General features: G+C 44.6%; 1 protein-coding gene across 6 annotated transcripts in view; it reads left to right on the top strand.

Annotated features, from left to right (window-relative positions):
- Positions 1–12,445, top strand: part of Garnl3 (GTPase activating Rap/RanGAP domain like 3) — a 147,601-nt gene extending 135,156 nt beyond the window's left edge. For 4 of the 6 annotated variants that reach the window (XM_047523816.1, XM_047523814.1, XM_047523817.1 and 1 more), the window contains 6 exons: positions 3,328–3,435; positions 4,606–4,724; positions 6,284–6,422; positions 7,355–7,570; positions 8,798–8,924; positions 10,679–12,441. In XM_047523816.1, coding sequence (XP_047379772.1) covers positions 3,328–3,435; positions 4,606–4,724; positions 6,284–6,422; positions 7,355–7,570; positions 8,798–8,924; positions 10,679–10,862 — 893 coding nt within the window. In that variant the 3' untranslated portion in view covers positions 10,863–12,441. Of the gene's footprint in view, positions 1–3,327; positions 3,436–4,605; positions 4,725–6,283; positions 6,423–7,354; positions 7,571–8,797; positions 8,925–10,678 lie in introns of all 6 variants that reach the window. The other 2 variants (XM_047523815.1, XM_047523818.1) reach the window with 2 other exon arrangements.
- The last annotated feature ends 1,142 nt before the right edge of the window (positions 12,446–13,587 follow it).

Here is a 13,587-nt window from a genome sequence, read left to right as displayed (position 1 = left end):
GTCATAATCTTCAGCTTTATACCATATTTCAAATGTTTTATCCAATAAGTAACAATCACATTTCATCATAGTAATGTATTATATATATAATATTATCACATATAATTATATAAATTAATCAATAGAACATAGTAGAGAATCTAGCAATTGACCTATACATATTTGGTTAATTGATTTTTGACAAAGATACAAAGGCAGTTCAAAGGATAAATGAGTCTTTTCAACAAATAGTGCTGGAATAATTGAATAGCCATATGCAAAAGAAAAAAAATTGATCCATCCTCACATCAGATAAAAATTCACTAAAAATGGATCATAACTAAGTGTAAAACCTAGACCATAAAACTTTAAAAGAGGGCTAAAGAGGAGATATTTATTTATAAATTGGCAAAAAAATTTCTTAGAGCACCAAAAGCATAGCACATAAAGGAAAAAATTAATAAATTTCATCAAACTAGAAACATCTTCAAAAGACATGATCAAGAGAATGAAAAAAAAAAACAAGACTCAGAGAAAATATTTGCAAATCACAAATCTGGTAAAGGACTGGTATCCAGGAAATATAAGGAACTCTCCAAACAATGATAAGAAAATAACCCAATTAAAAAGAAGGCAAAACAGTCAATCATTCAACCAAAGAATGCAATGGATTGTAAATGTCTTAGTCCACTTTGTGCTGCTATAACAGAATACCACAGACCAGAGAATTTATGAACAGTACAAGTTCTCTGTCTCATGGTTCTGGAGACTGGAAAAGCCAAGATCAAGGAACCAGATCTGGCCAAGGCCTTCTTCCACCACATCATCCCATGGCAAAAGACAGAAGGGCAAAGAGGGGGCATGACAGAGAGCAAGAGATCGGATTCAGGCCCTTTTATAATCAACACCCATCCATTCACGAGTGTGGAGCCCTCGGCACCTCAGCACCTCCCTGCAGGTCCTGCCCCAACACTCGCACTGGAGATTGAGTTTCCAGCTTGTGTATTTGGGGACACGTGTCCATAGGAGTAAATAAGCACATAGATGTTTAGCAGCATTAGCCACTAAGGCAATGCAAGTTAAAAACACCATGAGATACCACCACACACGTATTAAATGATGAAAATGAAAAGGATGCAGGGGAACTGGCCCTTTCATCCACTGGTGGGAATGTAAAATAGTAGAATAACTTGAGAAAACAGTTTAACAGTTCATCAAAAAGTCAAAGATACCCTTACCACACGGCCCAGCCATTCCACTCCTAGGAACACATGTAAGAGAAACAAAGCATGTGTCCCCCTGCAAGGGTTTGTACACAGAAGTTCATAGCAGTGTTGTCTTTGCCCAAAATGGAAAATGACCCTTAAGTTCGTTGTGATGGCTTTAAAGTATGTCCACAAGTTCAAAGGGCGCAACTCCCTTCCACTTCCCCTGACTATGAGCCAGACTTGGTGATTCCTAGCCATTGAACAGAATGTGGCAGAAGTAGAGGTGTGCATCAACTCACCAGCAATTATTTTAAAAAACAATTAGGGAACTGTGAAGGAGGAATGCCTGATCATCCATTACAACATCTTCCGTAAAACAGAAATTTCTGGAAACATACTAGATGGAAACAAGAGGAAACTAGAAAATACATTTTGTCATGTTCAAATAGTGAAATGCCATACAGCAATTTAAACACTCATGTTCTAGAAGAAAATATACAATATGTGAAAACACACAATTACTTTTTAAAGTTCAGTTCTGTTTCTTAATAAAATTTTTTATTCCTTAATAAAAATTCCAGGAGGAGAAATATGGAAATGTCATCAGTCCTTCTCTGTGGGCAGCAGCGTCACAAATGATTTTTACCTCCTTTATGGTTTTTCTGGGTTCTTGAATTTTTCACAATAAACAACAGGAAAACAGGAAAAATAACAAAGCTCATAAATATGTTAGCTGTAGGTACAAAAAGAGTGTTTAATAGTAACAGTCTGAATAAAATAAAATTGTGTGCCTCGGCTGTACCCTAGCACACAACACAAGAGAAGTGAAGCCACACAGACTGGGAAGTCCATAGCAGCTTTATGCACAGCAGCAAGCAGTGGGAGCAACCAGAGGCCCAGCATCTGGAGAGGAAATTCACAAGGAAAAGTATTTTTTCTTCATTAAAAAAAAAAGACCACAACACTTGAGTGGACCTTCAAACACTGTGCTCAGTGCTAGAAACAAGCACATCAGGCCAAACTATCTGACACCACTTAAATGAAATGTCCAGGAAAAGCAAATTCACAGAGACAGAAAATAGATCAGTGGTTGTTGAGGGCCCGGTAGGAATGGGAGTGACTATTCAGTGGGCCTGGGTCTTTTTAGAGTGATGAGTATGTTCTAAAATTAGGTGTGGATAGTGACGTACAATTCTGTAAATACTAAAATTTGCTGAATTGTACATTTTAAGTGGATTAATTTTATAGTTTAGAGCTTTTAAAAGATAATCTTACAATAACGTTGTGTGGCTAACCATGATGACTTCTGTACCAAAAGGGGCCTTCATTCCTACATGGACTTTGTCACTACACTGGATCTGAGTCCTGTGAACTTGGGTTCAGAGTTCAGAACAGTGTAACTGAACTACACTGGTCTTAATGTGCTGGCCCCGGTTCACCAGGGGATACACACAGGTGGCTTCAGGTTCTCATGGAGAAACAGCGCTGGGAGTATACAGCTCCCCTACACTTGTCCTGAGTGAGGACTGCCAATCAGAGCGCTCCTGGATCTCTCACACGTGGGGAAGACAGTATGGCACAGGCAGGAAGTATACCCTCTGCAGCCACAGGCCTGTGTCTGGATCCTGCCCCTGGCAGTACCTATGAGGCCACAGGACCTACTTTACCTATCCTCGCCTCAGTCTTCCCTTCTGTGAAATAAGCATAATAATAGCACTTACTTTGTACAGGAAGTGCTTCATAAAGTCATACCAATTAAATGGGATGGTGTTTTTAAAGCTCAGCTCCTGGCACAAATTAAAATCTCCAAAAATGGCAGCCATTAGCATCAGTAGCCTTAACATTATTCTGGTCCAGACTCCCTCATAACCTTCGGCATCCTGCATCAGAGCAGCTTGCCCCTGCGTATTTATAAAGAACCAGCTGAGGGTGGGGGTTGTGGCTTAGTGGTAGAGCACTTACCTAGCATGTGCGAGGCACTGGGCTCAATCCTCAGCACCACATAAAAATAAATAAATATCCATTGACAACTCAAAAATAATTTTAAAAAAACTAGCCAAGAGAATGCTATTCTGCTTGTTTCTGTGATTGCATCGAAGTGTGGTCTCTCACAAAATAAGTGCTGTTGTTTTCGTTGCAGACAGTTGCATCTATAAAAAGGTTTGTCCATTTAATGGCGGCTCTTTTTTGGTTCAACCTTCCGCTTCAGATTTCCAGTTCTGTTGGAACCAGGCTCCATATGCGATCGGTAAGAAGGACCATCATGGCACTTTCCCCATTGACGGCTGCGTCTGAACTGCGCGGTCCGGTGGGAGCAGCCCCCAGCCCACTCCTACACTGCCCTGAGTGTGTGCATGTGAGGAGTTCATCCGGGGCTTTTTCTTTCTAAGTACTCTGTCTCTGTGCAGCCTTTGGGCTTGCCTTCGGCTCCTGGTTCTTCCCCGTGCTTGAGCACGTGTGCCTTCAAGAGCACCTGAATATCATGTTCAGTACCTGGTCATCATTTCTGGGCCTCACTTTCCTTTTTCTAAAACTCAAGCACAAGGTCTCCAGCATCAGGATGCTGAGCAGCTTCTGGGAAGCACAGTGTTTCCAGGCCATTTTTACACATCTTGAAAGTCTAGAATCACAGAGACGCGGGTACTTTGCCTGCCACTAAAATGCTAAGACCCGAGTGGGGCTGCTCTGTGTGGCTCAAGACCACAGCTGGGCATCGCCTTTTGAGAGTCAGATCAAAGCCAAGAATTTTCCAGTTATGCTGTTTTCCTCACAGTAAAACTATCTGCTAATAGATCCACATTGTGGCATTTTAAGAGGAAAACAGAGGAAGCTATGCCAGACCCTGGGCCATTGATCGGCCAGGCTTTTACAGATGAGCTAGGTTAAAAGGAGAGGGAAGAGTGGCAAATGACTTCCAGGTGTTGAGCCACTAGAGGTCACCTCAGAGGAGGTCAAGGCCAGAGGCCTGATGGGTGAGGGACAGTGAGGGGCAAGATGCAGCCGCTGCCCAGACCCACAACGAGAGGAGCGTGGAGAAGGAGTGACCAAGTACTGGAGACATGGGCTGGGCCTTGAAGAAAGTGTACAGGAAAGAGTCTCCAGCATCCTGCGTGTGGAGCTGCAGTCTGGGTGGTAAGGGGGAAGGTCTCGCAGGGCTTTGGCAGGTGAGCTGCCAGAAGGTGGGGAGGTAGCAAGAAGTGCAGACGACACACACCTGGGTGGCAGCTAAGGGGAGAAGGCCTTAGGAGCAAAGGCCATCTGAGCACAGGGGGACATACCCCTGGGAAGGAAGAAGAGAAGCAGCCAGGGCAGTGGGAGGGACGGAAGTTCTGGAGCAGTGAGGATGACTGTGCGACGGTCATGGCCCGTCCGCAGCCACCAGGCCAGTGGGTGGGCGCTGACCACCGTTACCTTGCAGTCTGCGCCTTCCCGTACCTCCTGGCCTTCATGCCAGACTCCATGGAGATCCGACTGGTGGTGAACGGAAACCTGGTCCACACCGCAGTGGTGCCGCAGCTGCAGCTCGTGGCTTCCAGGGTGAGTGGAACTGGGATTTTATTTCCATGTGAGGGGCCTAAGGAGCCCCGCCCATGGGATTTCAGGTGAGCACACAAACTGCCTCCCACCACATTGGGTGGACGGTGACAACGCTACTGTGTGTCAGCATGCCAGGAGTGAGAAGAAAAGGCAACAAGGCGGAGGGGTGGGCTGGTGTGTGTGGCCTGGGCAGCTTTCACAGTGCTCCTCAGTTGTGTGGGCAGAGCCACTGTGTGGTGGTGGCAGTTGGGGAGCACCCAGCTGAAAAGAGAAATCTCATGTCACTGCTGCCCTGAAGAACAGCTCAAGCCTACAAGAGTAGGTGCTTGAAACAGCCATTGACCACTTTCTGGGTCTGCCTCCCTGCTTCACATGGGGTGTCTTCCCAGTAATAGTGCTGGCAGTGTGCACTGAGTTTAACCCCACTGCACTGGGAAGCGTGTGTGTGTGGGTTGTGGGTGTGTGCATAGCTGCTGATAAGTGTTACTAACATAAAATAGCTTTCAATTTAGAAATAATGGTAAATCATAAAATCCACATCCAGTTAGTTCTTAACACATTTGATTTTTGCTGAACTCATATCGATAGCCAACCAACAGCTGTAAGGAAACCATGATTTTTATAGTCGCAGTTCTTTCTCAGCCCACTTCTTTTTCCAGTAAGTTGATTGTCAGTAAATCTGATGTGTGGCCTACTGTTCAACTTTCTCACCTGGAAACAAATTGTAGTCATTAAAACTGAACTTTTTCTGGCCTCAGCCCTAGACACAATACACTTTGAAGTTTAATCTTCTTTATTAACATTGCCTTGGTTGAGACAGTCAACTCAGCCACAAATCGAGCTCTGATTTTTAGCGCTTGCCAATGTCTTTGGTATAAGGAGTCCCCCTGTGGCTGGTTTCCAGTTTGCAGTACAGCACCACTGAAAGTGGGGTGGGAAGAGCTGGCAGTGGCCACCACTGGACATCATTTCCACTCCACACCATAGTGACATCAGTAACCACAAGAGCATAGGTAATAGAACATGTAGTCCAATAATTAGGAAAGGCTGTATTTTGATATTGAACACCTTTGCTTTTAATAAGCTTATATAATTTAATTTTTAATAATAACTGTGTTTAAGAGCTGGCCTGCAAAATTCCTGAAAATTTTGTCATGAGTCACATCCAACATACTACTGCTGTGGTCAGCAAAGCCAGCACGTAGGGTTTGCCAAATTTGTGAGTGAACATCCATCTCCACTCTGCAGAATGGGCTGGTAGAGTTCTGAAACCCAGGCCTGAGATCCCCAGGAGGGAAATGTGTGTGCTGTCTGTTTGCAGAAGTGTGAGGACTGTTTTCTGCTGTAGATCAGCACATAGATATGGGAAGTGGTGGGACCAAATCCTCAGGGAAGTGTAATGCTGTGCCGGGCACTCTGGATGCCCCCACTGGGCATCCTGTACCTGGCTGCATGCCAAGCCTGAGGACCAAATGGAGGCTTAGCAGTGATGGCAAGAGGGCCAGTGGGTATAGAGCTGGAAATCCAGGCAGCTCAGTAACCCTTTCTCTTCTTTTCAGTCGGATATATACTTCACAGCAGCCGCAACTGTGCCCGAGGTCTCGTCTGGAGGCAGTTCCAAGGGGGCCAGTGCCCACAGTTCTCCTCAGACACCCCCAGGCCGAGAGACTCCAGTATTTCCTTCTTCCCTGGGGGAAGGTGAAGCCCCATCTTTACTGTCTTATTAATAGCTGTTTTTAATCCATTCTGATTTCTCTAGTTCATTGTCAAATATCTACATGTGACTGTTACCTAAAGAAGTTACTGTTAGCCAGACACACCTATCATCCCTGCAACTAGGGAGGCTGAGGCAGGAGGATGGCAAGTTTAAGACCAGTCTGAGCAGCTTAACAAGACCCTGTCACAAAATAAAAATAAAAGGGCTACGATATAGCTCAACCCCTAGTACCGGGTAGGGGGAAAGCCACCAATCAAGGTCACTTAAAGAATCTTGCAATCGCAATCTGAATGTATTGGTTGCATTCTTAAGAAACCTCGTGCTCAAAAAAAAAAAGGCCCATTATGAAAAAAAATTGTTTCATTGTGGAAAAGGGAATTCAGGGCTAAAGAGCTTCTGGCTTGCAGTAAGCGGTTCTCTCCTTCAGGGATGTTCCCGGCCGTGGGGTTTGTAGCTAGAAGTGCCTAGTCATAGAGCCTCGGCTCATTCAGCCTGCCCCCTGGTAATCACTCCCTCTGTCTAGCTTTGCCTGTGAGCCCCAAAGGCCTCTGTGGTCGTTCCTGAATGGCAGTGAACGCGGTGCCTTTCGTAACTTCTTGCCACATGAGTGATCTTTATCACTTGCTAAGATGAAGCGTGGGGCTCCCCGGGCAAAGCAGCTCTTTACCTTTCTTGTCTAGTCTTTTTCCTGGTCAAGCATAATGGTAGCAAGTGCATTTTCTCTAATTTAAATACATGAAGAGGAAGCCTGTAGAAAACACAAAGCCATTAGGTGCTACTGCTTGTGACATGGAAGATCAGCCTGTGACATAAAGTCTTTCTTCATGCTAACTATATTGAGGAACAGAAAATTATTCTCTTGTAAATAGTAGCAACCTAAAGTTTTTATGTTGTTTTCTAAATCATATTTCAGGTGAAATTCAGTCAAAAAATCTGTACAGGATTCCACTTAGAAACCTAGTCGGCAGAAGCATCGAGCGACCTCTGAAATCACCCTTAGTCTCCAAGGTCATCACCCCGCCCACTTCCATCAGCCTTGGCATCGCTGCCATTCCTGTCACTCATTCCTTGTCCCTGTCACGCATGGAGATTAAAGAAATAGCAAGCAGGACCCGCAGGGAACTGCTAGGTAATGGCTTTCGATGTTTGTGTTTTCACTCTTGGTAAATAGACTAGCTAGTTTTATCTTTGGATCTTAATCATCCTCAAAAACTATAACTTAAAATATAAACTTTCCCTTTAGGAAGGGATTTATGAATACATTATAGTCCAGGGAATACCATATTGATTTCCCAAAAAAAGTGATGCTGTTGATCTGTATTTATTGGCAGAGAACTCTGCCCAAGCCTGTTAAGGAGGAACAGACAGTTTATAAAACACTTGTGTCTAGTGGGATTCAACTTTTTAAAATAAAAGTATCTATATATGTTTAGTATTCTAGGAAGGCATCTATGAGGAGTTGTGGCCCGCAGTTCTCGACACCTCTTTGGTACATCCAGAAGTGGAAATTCACCACATTTTCACACACACCTCACTTCCCTTATCACTTCTCCCAGCCCAGTGGCCAAGGGGAAGGGTTCGTGGACAAGTCCAGATGAGAGACATTTGTCATGCCCTCTTCCCTCAGCACGCACAGAGACCAGACCAAAAAAGCATGAGGCTGCATTGTCATTGTCAAAAGGCTATAGAGCTTCTCATTCAGATTTGCAGAAACAAAATAAGGAAAACTGTAAGTGTCATGTTAAACTAGTAAGAACTGATTTGAACACAGAACTGGGCTCGGCATGGCATAAAAATTACAAGAACAGTTGGCCTTGGCACATCCCTGTCCTACAGTAGTGTTTTCTGAACAACTGGAGAAGGGGATTCAGGCCACCCAACAGAGCAAGCATTGACCTTGACAGAGTGGTTTTCAAAGCTGGAGTTAGTAAATATGTGTGTTGCTATTTTTAATCTGCTCATCCATCTGAAAGCCTCATCTGCTGGCCACTTTGATTGTACAAACCACCAAGCCTTTCAGAAACAACCTCTGAGTCAGAGAATGACAATCTCCAACTGTAACACTGTAGGGACTTTATCTCCTTTAATAGGCTCTTCTGAGTCTCTTTGGTATCTTTTGTTTGATTGGTTAGTTGGTTGGGTTCTGTTTTTGTGTTTTGCAATGCATATATACTTCATAGTCAAAGGGGGAAAAAACCCTCTACCAACAAGGAAACTGAGTTTATATATATTCTATCATCTTTCTTCCTGACTCTAGCCCAATAACACACCAGTACTCAACCAAGAACAAAAAGGGTTTTACCTGTCTCCATGGCAGCTGTGTAGTAGTGACCCTAGATTCTCCCCTGTTATCTAGGCCTCTCAGATGAAAGTGGACCCAGGTCAGAAGGAGCACCAAGGGCCAAATCAAAAGCCCGGAAACGGTTAGAAGAAAGCCAAGGAGGCCCCAAGCCTGGAACAGTGAGATCGACTAGCAGTGACAGGTAAAGAGGGGGGCAGCCCTTTCCCAGAGTAGTGGCCCTATGGGTCACAGCACTGCCCAGGAGGCCTTTTGGCCAGCATGACAAGGATTAGCATCTGGTTTCTCTCAGATCCTCAAAGAGCAAAAGCCTGCCAGGATGAAGCTAGACAAACAAGCAACCTTGTTAGCAATCAAACAAATGCTCACTGAAATATATCAGGAGAGCCTCAGGTGTGGCTCATGGTAGAGTACTTGTCTAGCATGTGGGAAACCCTGGTTCCATGCCCAGCACCCCAGAAATTTAAAAAATAAAATATATTGAGACATTTTCTCCCCACCATATGGATAGAAACTTGCAGCAACAGAACTGCTCGTTAAGAGTTCCAGGTCTAGGAATGTAGCTCAGTGGTAAATCCCTTGCCTGGTGTGTGTGAGACCCTGGCTCCATCCCCAGCCGTACCCACATGAGTACAGGAAAATAAACACTACCAAGACTACTGGGCACATAAAACAGGGAGGGCCTTCTGAATGGCAGTTCAGCTGCACATGTGATATTTGTTGAATCACACAGATTTGTCCCATAAGATCTCTTATGTCCTTAAAGCAACATCATGACTCCTGTGTGTGCAGGGTAATGGAGCCATGTCCAGCTTTGTTTGTTCACCCAACACATATTCTTGGAGAACTCGGCACTAAGCAGGGGATTAGACATGGAGATGACCCAGCTCCATCTGGGCCTTCAGGGGGCTTATAGGCCAGTGGGGAAGGCCAAGAGCCCAGGCCATTGCTTCCAAGATGGCAGGTGATACAGGAGTGAAGAACGTTGTCCACCCCACACCTGGGCAGGAGCAGTTCAAGTGTGGATCTGGAGCAAGTGTGTATGAGCCTGACAGGGGAGAGGCAGCCCTCACTAGTGCTTCAATCCAATGCCATGTGACAAGGCCTCTGCTCTGGAATTTTACCTTCCATTGTGGAGAAGTCAACAGTAAACGAATAAGCAAGCAATCTCAACTAGTGACAAGTGCTATAAAGAGATTTTTTTTTCTATAAAGAGATTTTAAAGAATATAAGTGATAGGGTGGCAGAGAGAAGGTCAACTTTGACACAAGGTCAAGGGAGACTTGGAGGAAGTGTTATGCTGCTGGGCTTGGAATGAATGATAAGGAACTAGGGGAATAGTTCCTGTGACAGCAGGGACTCGGGGCCAAGAACCTCTGAGGCAGGCACACTGTGGCCAGAGACAGAGGAAGAGTGGACAGGCTAAACATAGAGAACAGGGCAGGGGACAGCGTGAAGCCAAGTGGGCAGAGCAGGCCCAGGAGTGTTTGCTGAATCACACCCTCCCTGAGATGTGGAACCAGTTTGGGTCACATTATTTAAGCAGCTATCAAGAGAGGGTCCTGAGGAGCTAGAGAAAGCAGAGGGAACTGGTTGGTCTGGGAGACTGGAGCAGTCCAGGCCCTGAACCTCTGCTATGGTAGGAATTTCAGCTTATTCTCAGTCCATGGGAGGGTTTTAGGCAAAGTGACATTATCTGGATGTTCACTTCAGAAAGGTGAATAAATAATGCTTCAGCAACAGTTCTGTGTCACACCCTGGTCTTCAGTCCTCACAACTCCCTGAGCAGGGCTGTCTGACTGCAGGGCCTGAGTTGGGGAGGGGGTCACCTGCATTTCTACACCTTTCGCATTGTGGGTGGGGACTGGGGAGACACTTCGAGGAGCCCAGTTCCCTGGTGTTCCTATGGAGTCCTTGACAGTGACTTTTCTCTTCCAGGATCCCATCAGGCTCCTTGGAAAGTCCTTCGACTTCTGAAGTCAATCCCGAGGCATGTTCCCACTCCATGAGCTCCGACCAGGAACCGGCAACAGAGAGGGAGGGCAGCCCTGTCTCAGTGTGGGGCAGCAGCCCCTTCCAGCTCACAGCTTCCTCAGATGAAGACATTATTGACTTGAAGTAAACAGTCCAAGTCTTGTTTGCCATCCTTAGTTTTCTTCTGGAGGTTTATACTCTTTAAACAGTTCTAACATCATTTCTCAACAACATGTGGCTCCAGCCTGTCAGCCATCTATTGGACCAAACCTTCTGCACACCTGGCCAGTTTGGGTCACTCCCCAGTGTCCGGTGCCATCTTTCTTGACCTTAGTTTCTGTCCTTTCAGGAACCATCAGTCCCCTTGTAATAAAGGTGGTAGATTTCATTGAGGTTTTAGATTGAAACTTTGAATAAATCAAAAATGTTCATTCTTATTTACTGCAACTTCTCTTATATTTTATATACTTAGATGGAAAATTATTTTTTCATTATAGTTTTGATTTATGTCACACAGTGTGTTTCTTTTATAAAGAATAGCCATTGCTTTTTAACTTCATTATAAATAAGTTTTCTTTCTGCATTGTTGGCCCGTCACTGTTTGAGTTCACTGTGATTGGAACCATCGTGTTCCTGCCTATAGACTTGAGAAGTGCTGAATGGCTGAATCTCAGAAGCTCCTTCTTCTTCCTCCTTATGTCTCTTGAGAAATAATAAGGCATAGGAACTTGTCAGTCTTAAGATTATTCTGTCTGATTTTGTTATTGAGATATAACCAGGGAATGGTTATCCCTTGTGATCAAAATAATCCTTGAATTCCCTCCTCTTGTGGGTTTGTCTTGCTCTCTTACATGAAACAAATAATAATCCTTCCTCTGACCATGCATCTGCCTTCTAACTCCTTCCTCAAAGTGAACCGGAAGAAATGTGGCTTGGGCCTGGTGCAAATGAAATATGAATTGTCAGCCTCAAGCCAAAAGAGAGCAATGGGGAAACTCCAGTTTCACTGACATTATTTATAAAAATTTTAAGCATTGTGAAAAAGGAAATTTACCTTTGGCTTTGGGCAGTTCAATCCATTTTATTGTATCTCTTCTTCCCTCCATCACCCATGGAAAAAAACTGTATAATTTACTCCAAATTATTTGTCCCTGTGAAAACAGCTTTGAAGAGTTCTGCAAGTCTTCTTTGTAAGTGCAGAGGACTGTTTGACAGGACCTTGACCTGACAGGTTTTACAGACATTTGGATCTTCCCCCATCATGGGACTTGAGGAAGACTTCCCTCGCTGACTTTTGCACAAACAGTTCAGCACAACACATCAAGGCTGTAAGTGCCTGGTTCCTCTTGTCAAGAGTTCCTCCAGCACTGAAAGAAAAGAAAAAGAGTAACAGTGTTTTTTAGGTATATCCAGGTGCAGCTTCTTATACCTAAATGTGTCTTCTACCCTGTGCAGCAGTTAGCATTCCCGTTCTTTGTCTTTTGTTATGCCTTTTCATTCATGGCCAGGTGTAGGAGAGGTCAGGGGGACACAGAATCAACTGTACACTATTTTGACCCCATCAACACTTTTGTGAATTAGGGTCATTACTCCTGCTTTTCAAATAAAGAAACAGAGGTTAGGGAAGAGAAAATGATTTGAACCTGCAAGTTCTCTACTCCCAGAGCCCTTGCTCTCTCCTCTGCCTTGGATCAGCTGGAACTGGCTGGTATCTTTCATGTTAATTAGTCACCTTCAAGAGCTTGTATCTGTGTTTTCTCTGTCTTTTTTTTTTTTTTTTTAAGTTTCTTACATTAAAGCCACCTATGATTGAATAAGAGTCAGATCTGGGGAGTACAGAGAGGACAAGAGGCAGACTCTACTCAGGCTGATAGTGCTTTACTTACTTAAAGGGGGTGGAAAATAACAAAAAAAATATATATATATAAAGGGGATGGGAGGCTATTATGGCAACACTAACTGCACACTCATGGGGAGGGACACTACCAGTCAGAGGAACAGGTGTATAGGCGTCTGTGACTCACAGGCTGTCTGGTGCAACCTGGGCTCACCAGAGCACCCTGTCTCTTAAACCTCTCCACTACCCCACTGGCTGAGTTACAAAGTAAAAGGTCTAGGTGCACCCACTCTGCAAAAATGGAATGCCTACTATCAAAAGGAACTCATGTCCATTGGAAAGAAATGATCAGGTGATTACAAAGTAGTGATAAATGCCTCAGTTAAAAATTTACAACTCAGGCATGAGAAAACTCTGGAAGCACAAAGGGGCAGTTACCTGTCTTTAGAGATAGTCTTGTAGTCAAGACAGAAAAATGTTGGTTGCTAGTACAATCAGGTGACTGCAGTGAGTCAAACCGCTTTCACAAGTGCTGGCCATGTGTTTGGTCTTTCATATACATGACCCGGCTCACAACTCTCCCAGAGATTAACATCCCTAACCCCTTAGAGTTGAGGTTACAGAGACCCAGGGAGGAATCTCTTGCACCCAGACCCTAATTCTTTCCAGAATTACACCAGCACCCCGCTGCAGCTGCCTGCAGCCAGGGTGTTGGGTATGAATTAAATACAGATGGAAATTAAATACAGACAGAGCCTCACCACCCTCACCGACAGTGGTGGCCTCGTGGGTGCACATGTGAACAGGCTGGCTACTAGAATCTGCAGAAAAGTGAAAAGTGAGAAGTAGTTAGGATGAAGATTCAAGAGTCAGTGAGGTACAGGGAGTATAGAGTTCACCATTTAAGCCCAGCTCATTCACACATACAGGAATGGAGGACCCCACCTAACACGTCCTCAGCACCTGGAAGCCCTACCGGCTAGGGGGCGTGCTCAGGATTAGTGCTACACCTCAGTCCCTAGAACCCCAGCGAAAG

Source organism: Sciurus carolinensis, chromosome 14 (genome assembly GCF_902686445.1).
Source record: "Sciurus carolinensis chromosome 14, mSciCar1.2, whole genome shotgun sequence".
NCBI classification, from domain to species: domain Eukaryota; kingdom Metazoa; phylum Chordata; class Mammalia; order Rodentia; family Sciuridae; genus Sciurus; species Sciurus carolinensis.
Note: the sequence above shows the minus strand (reverse complement) of the source record. Positions and strands in the feature narration are given on the sequence as shown.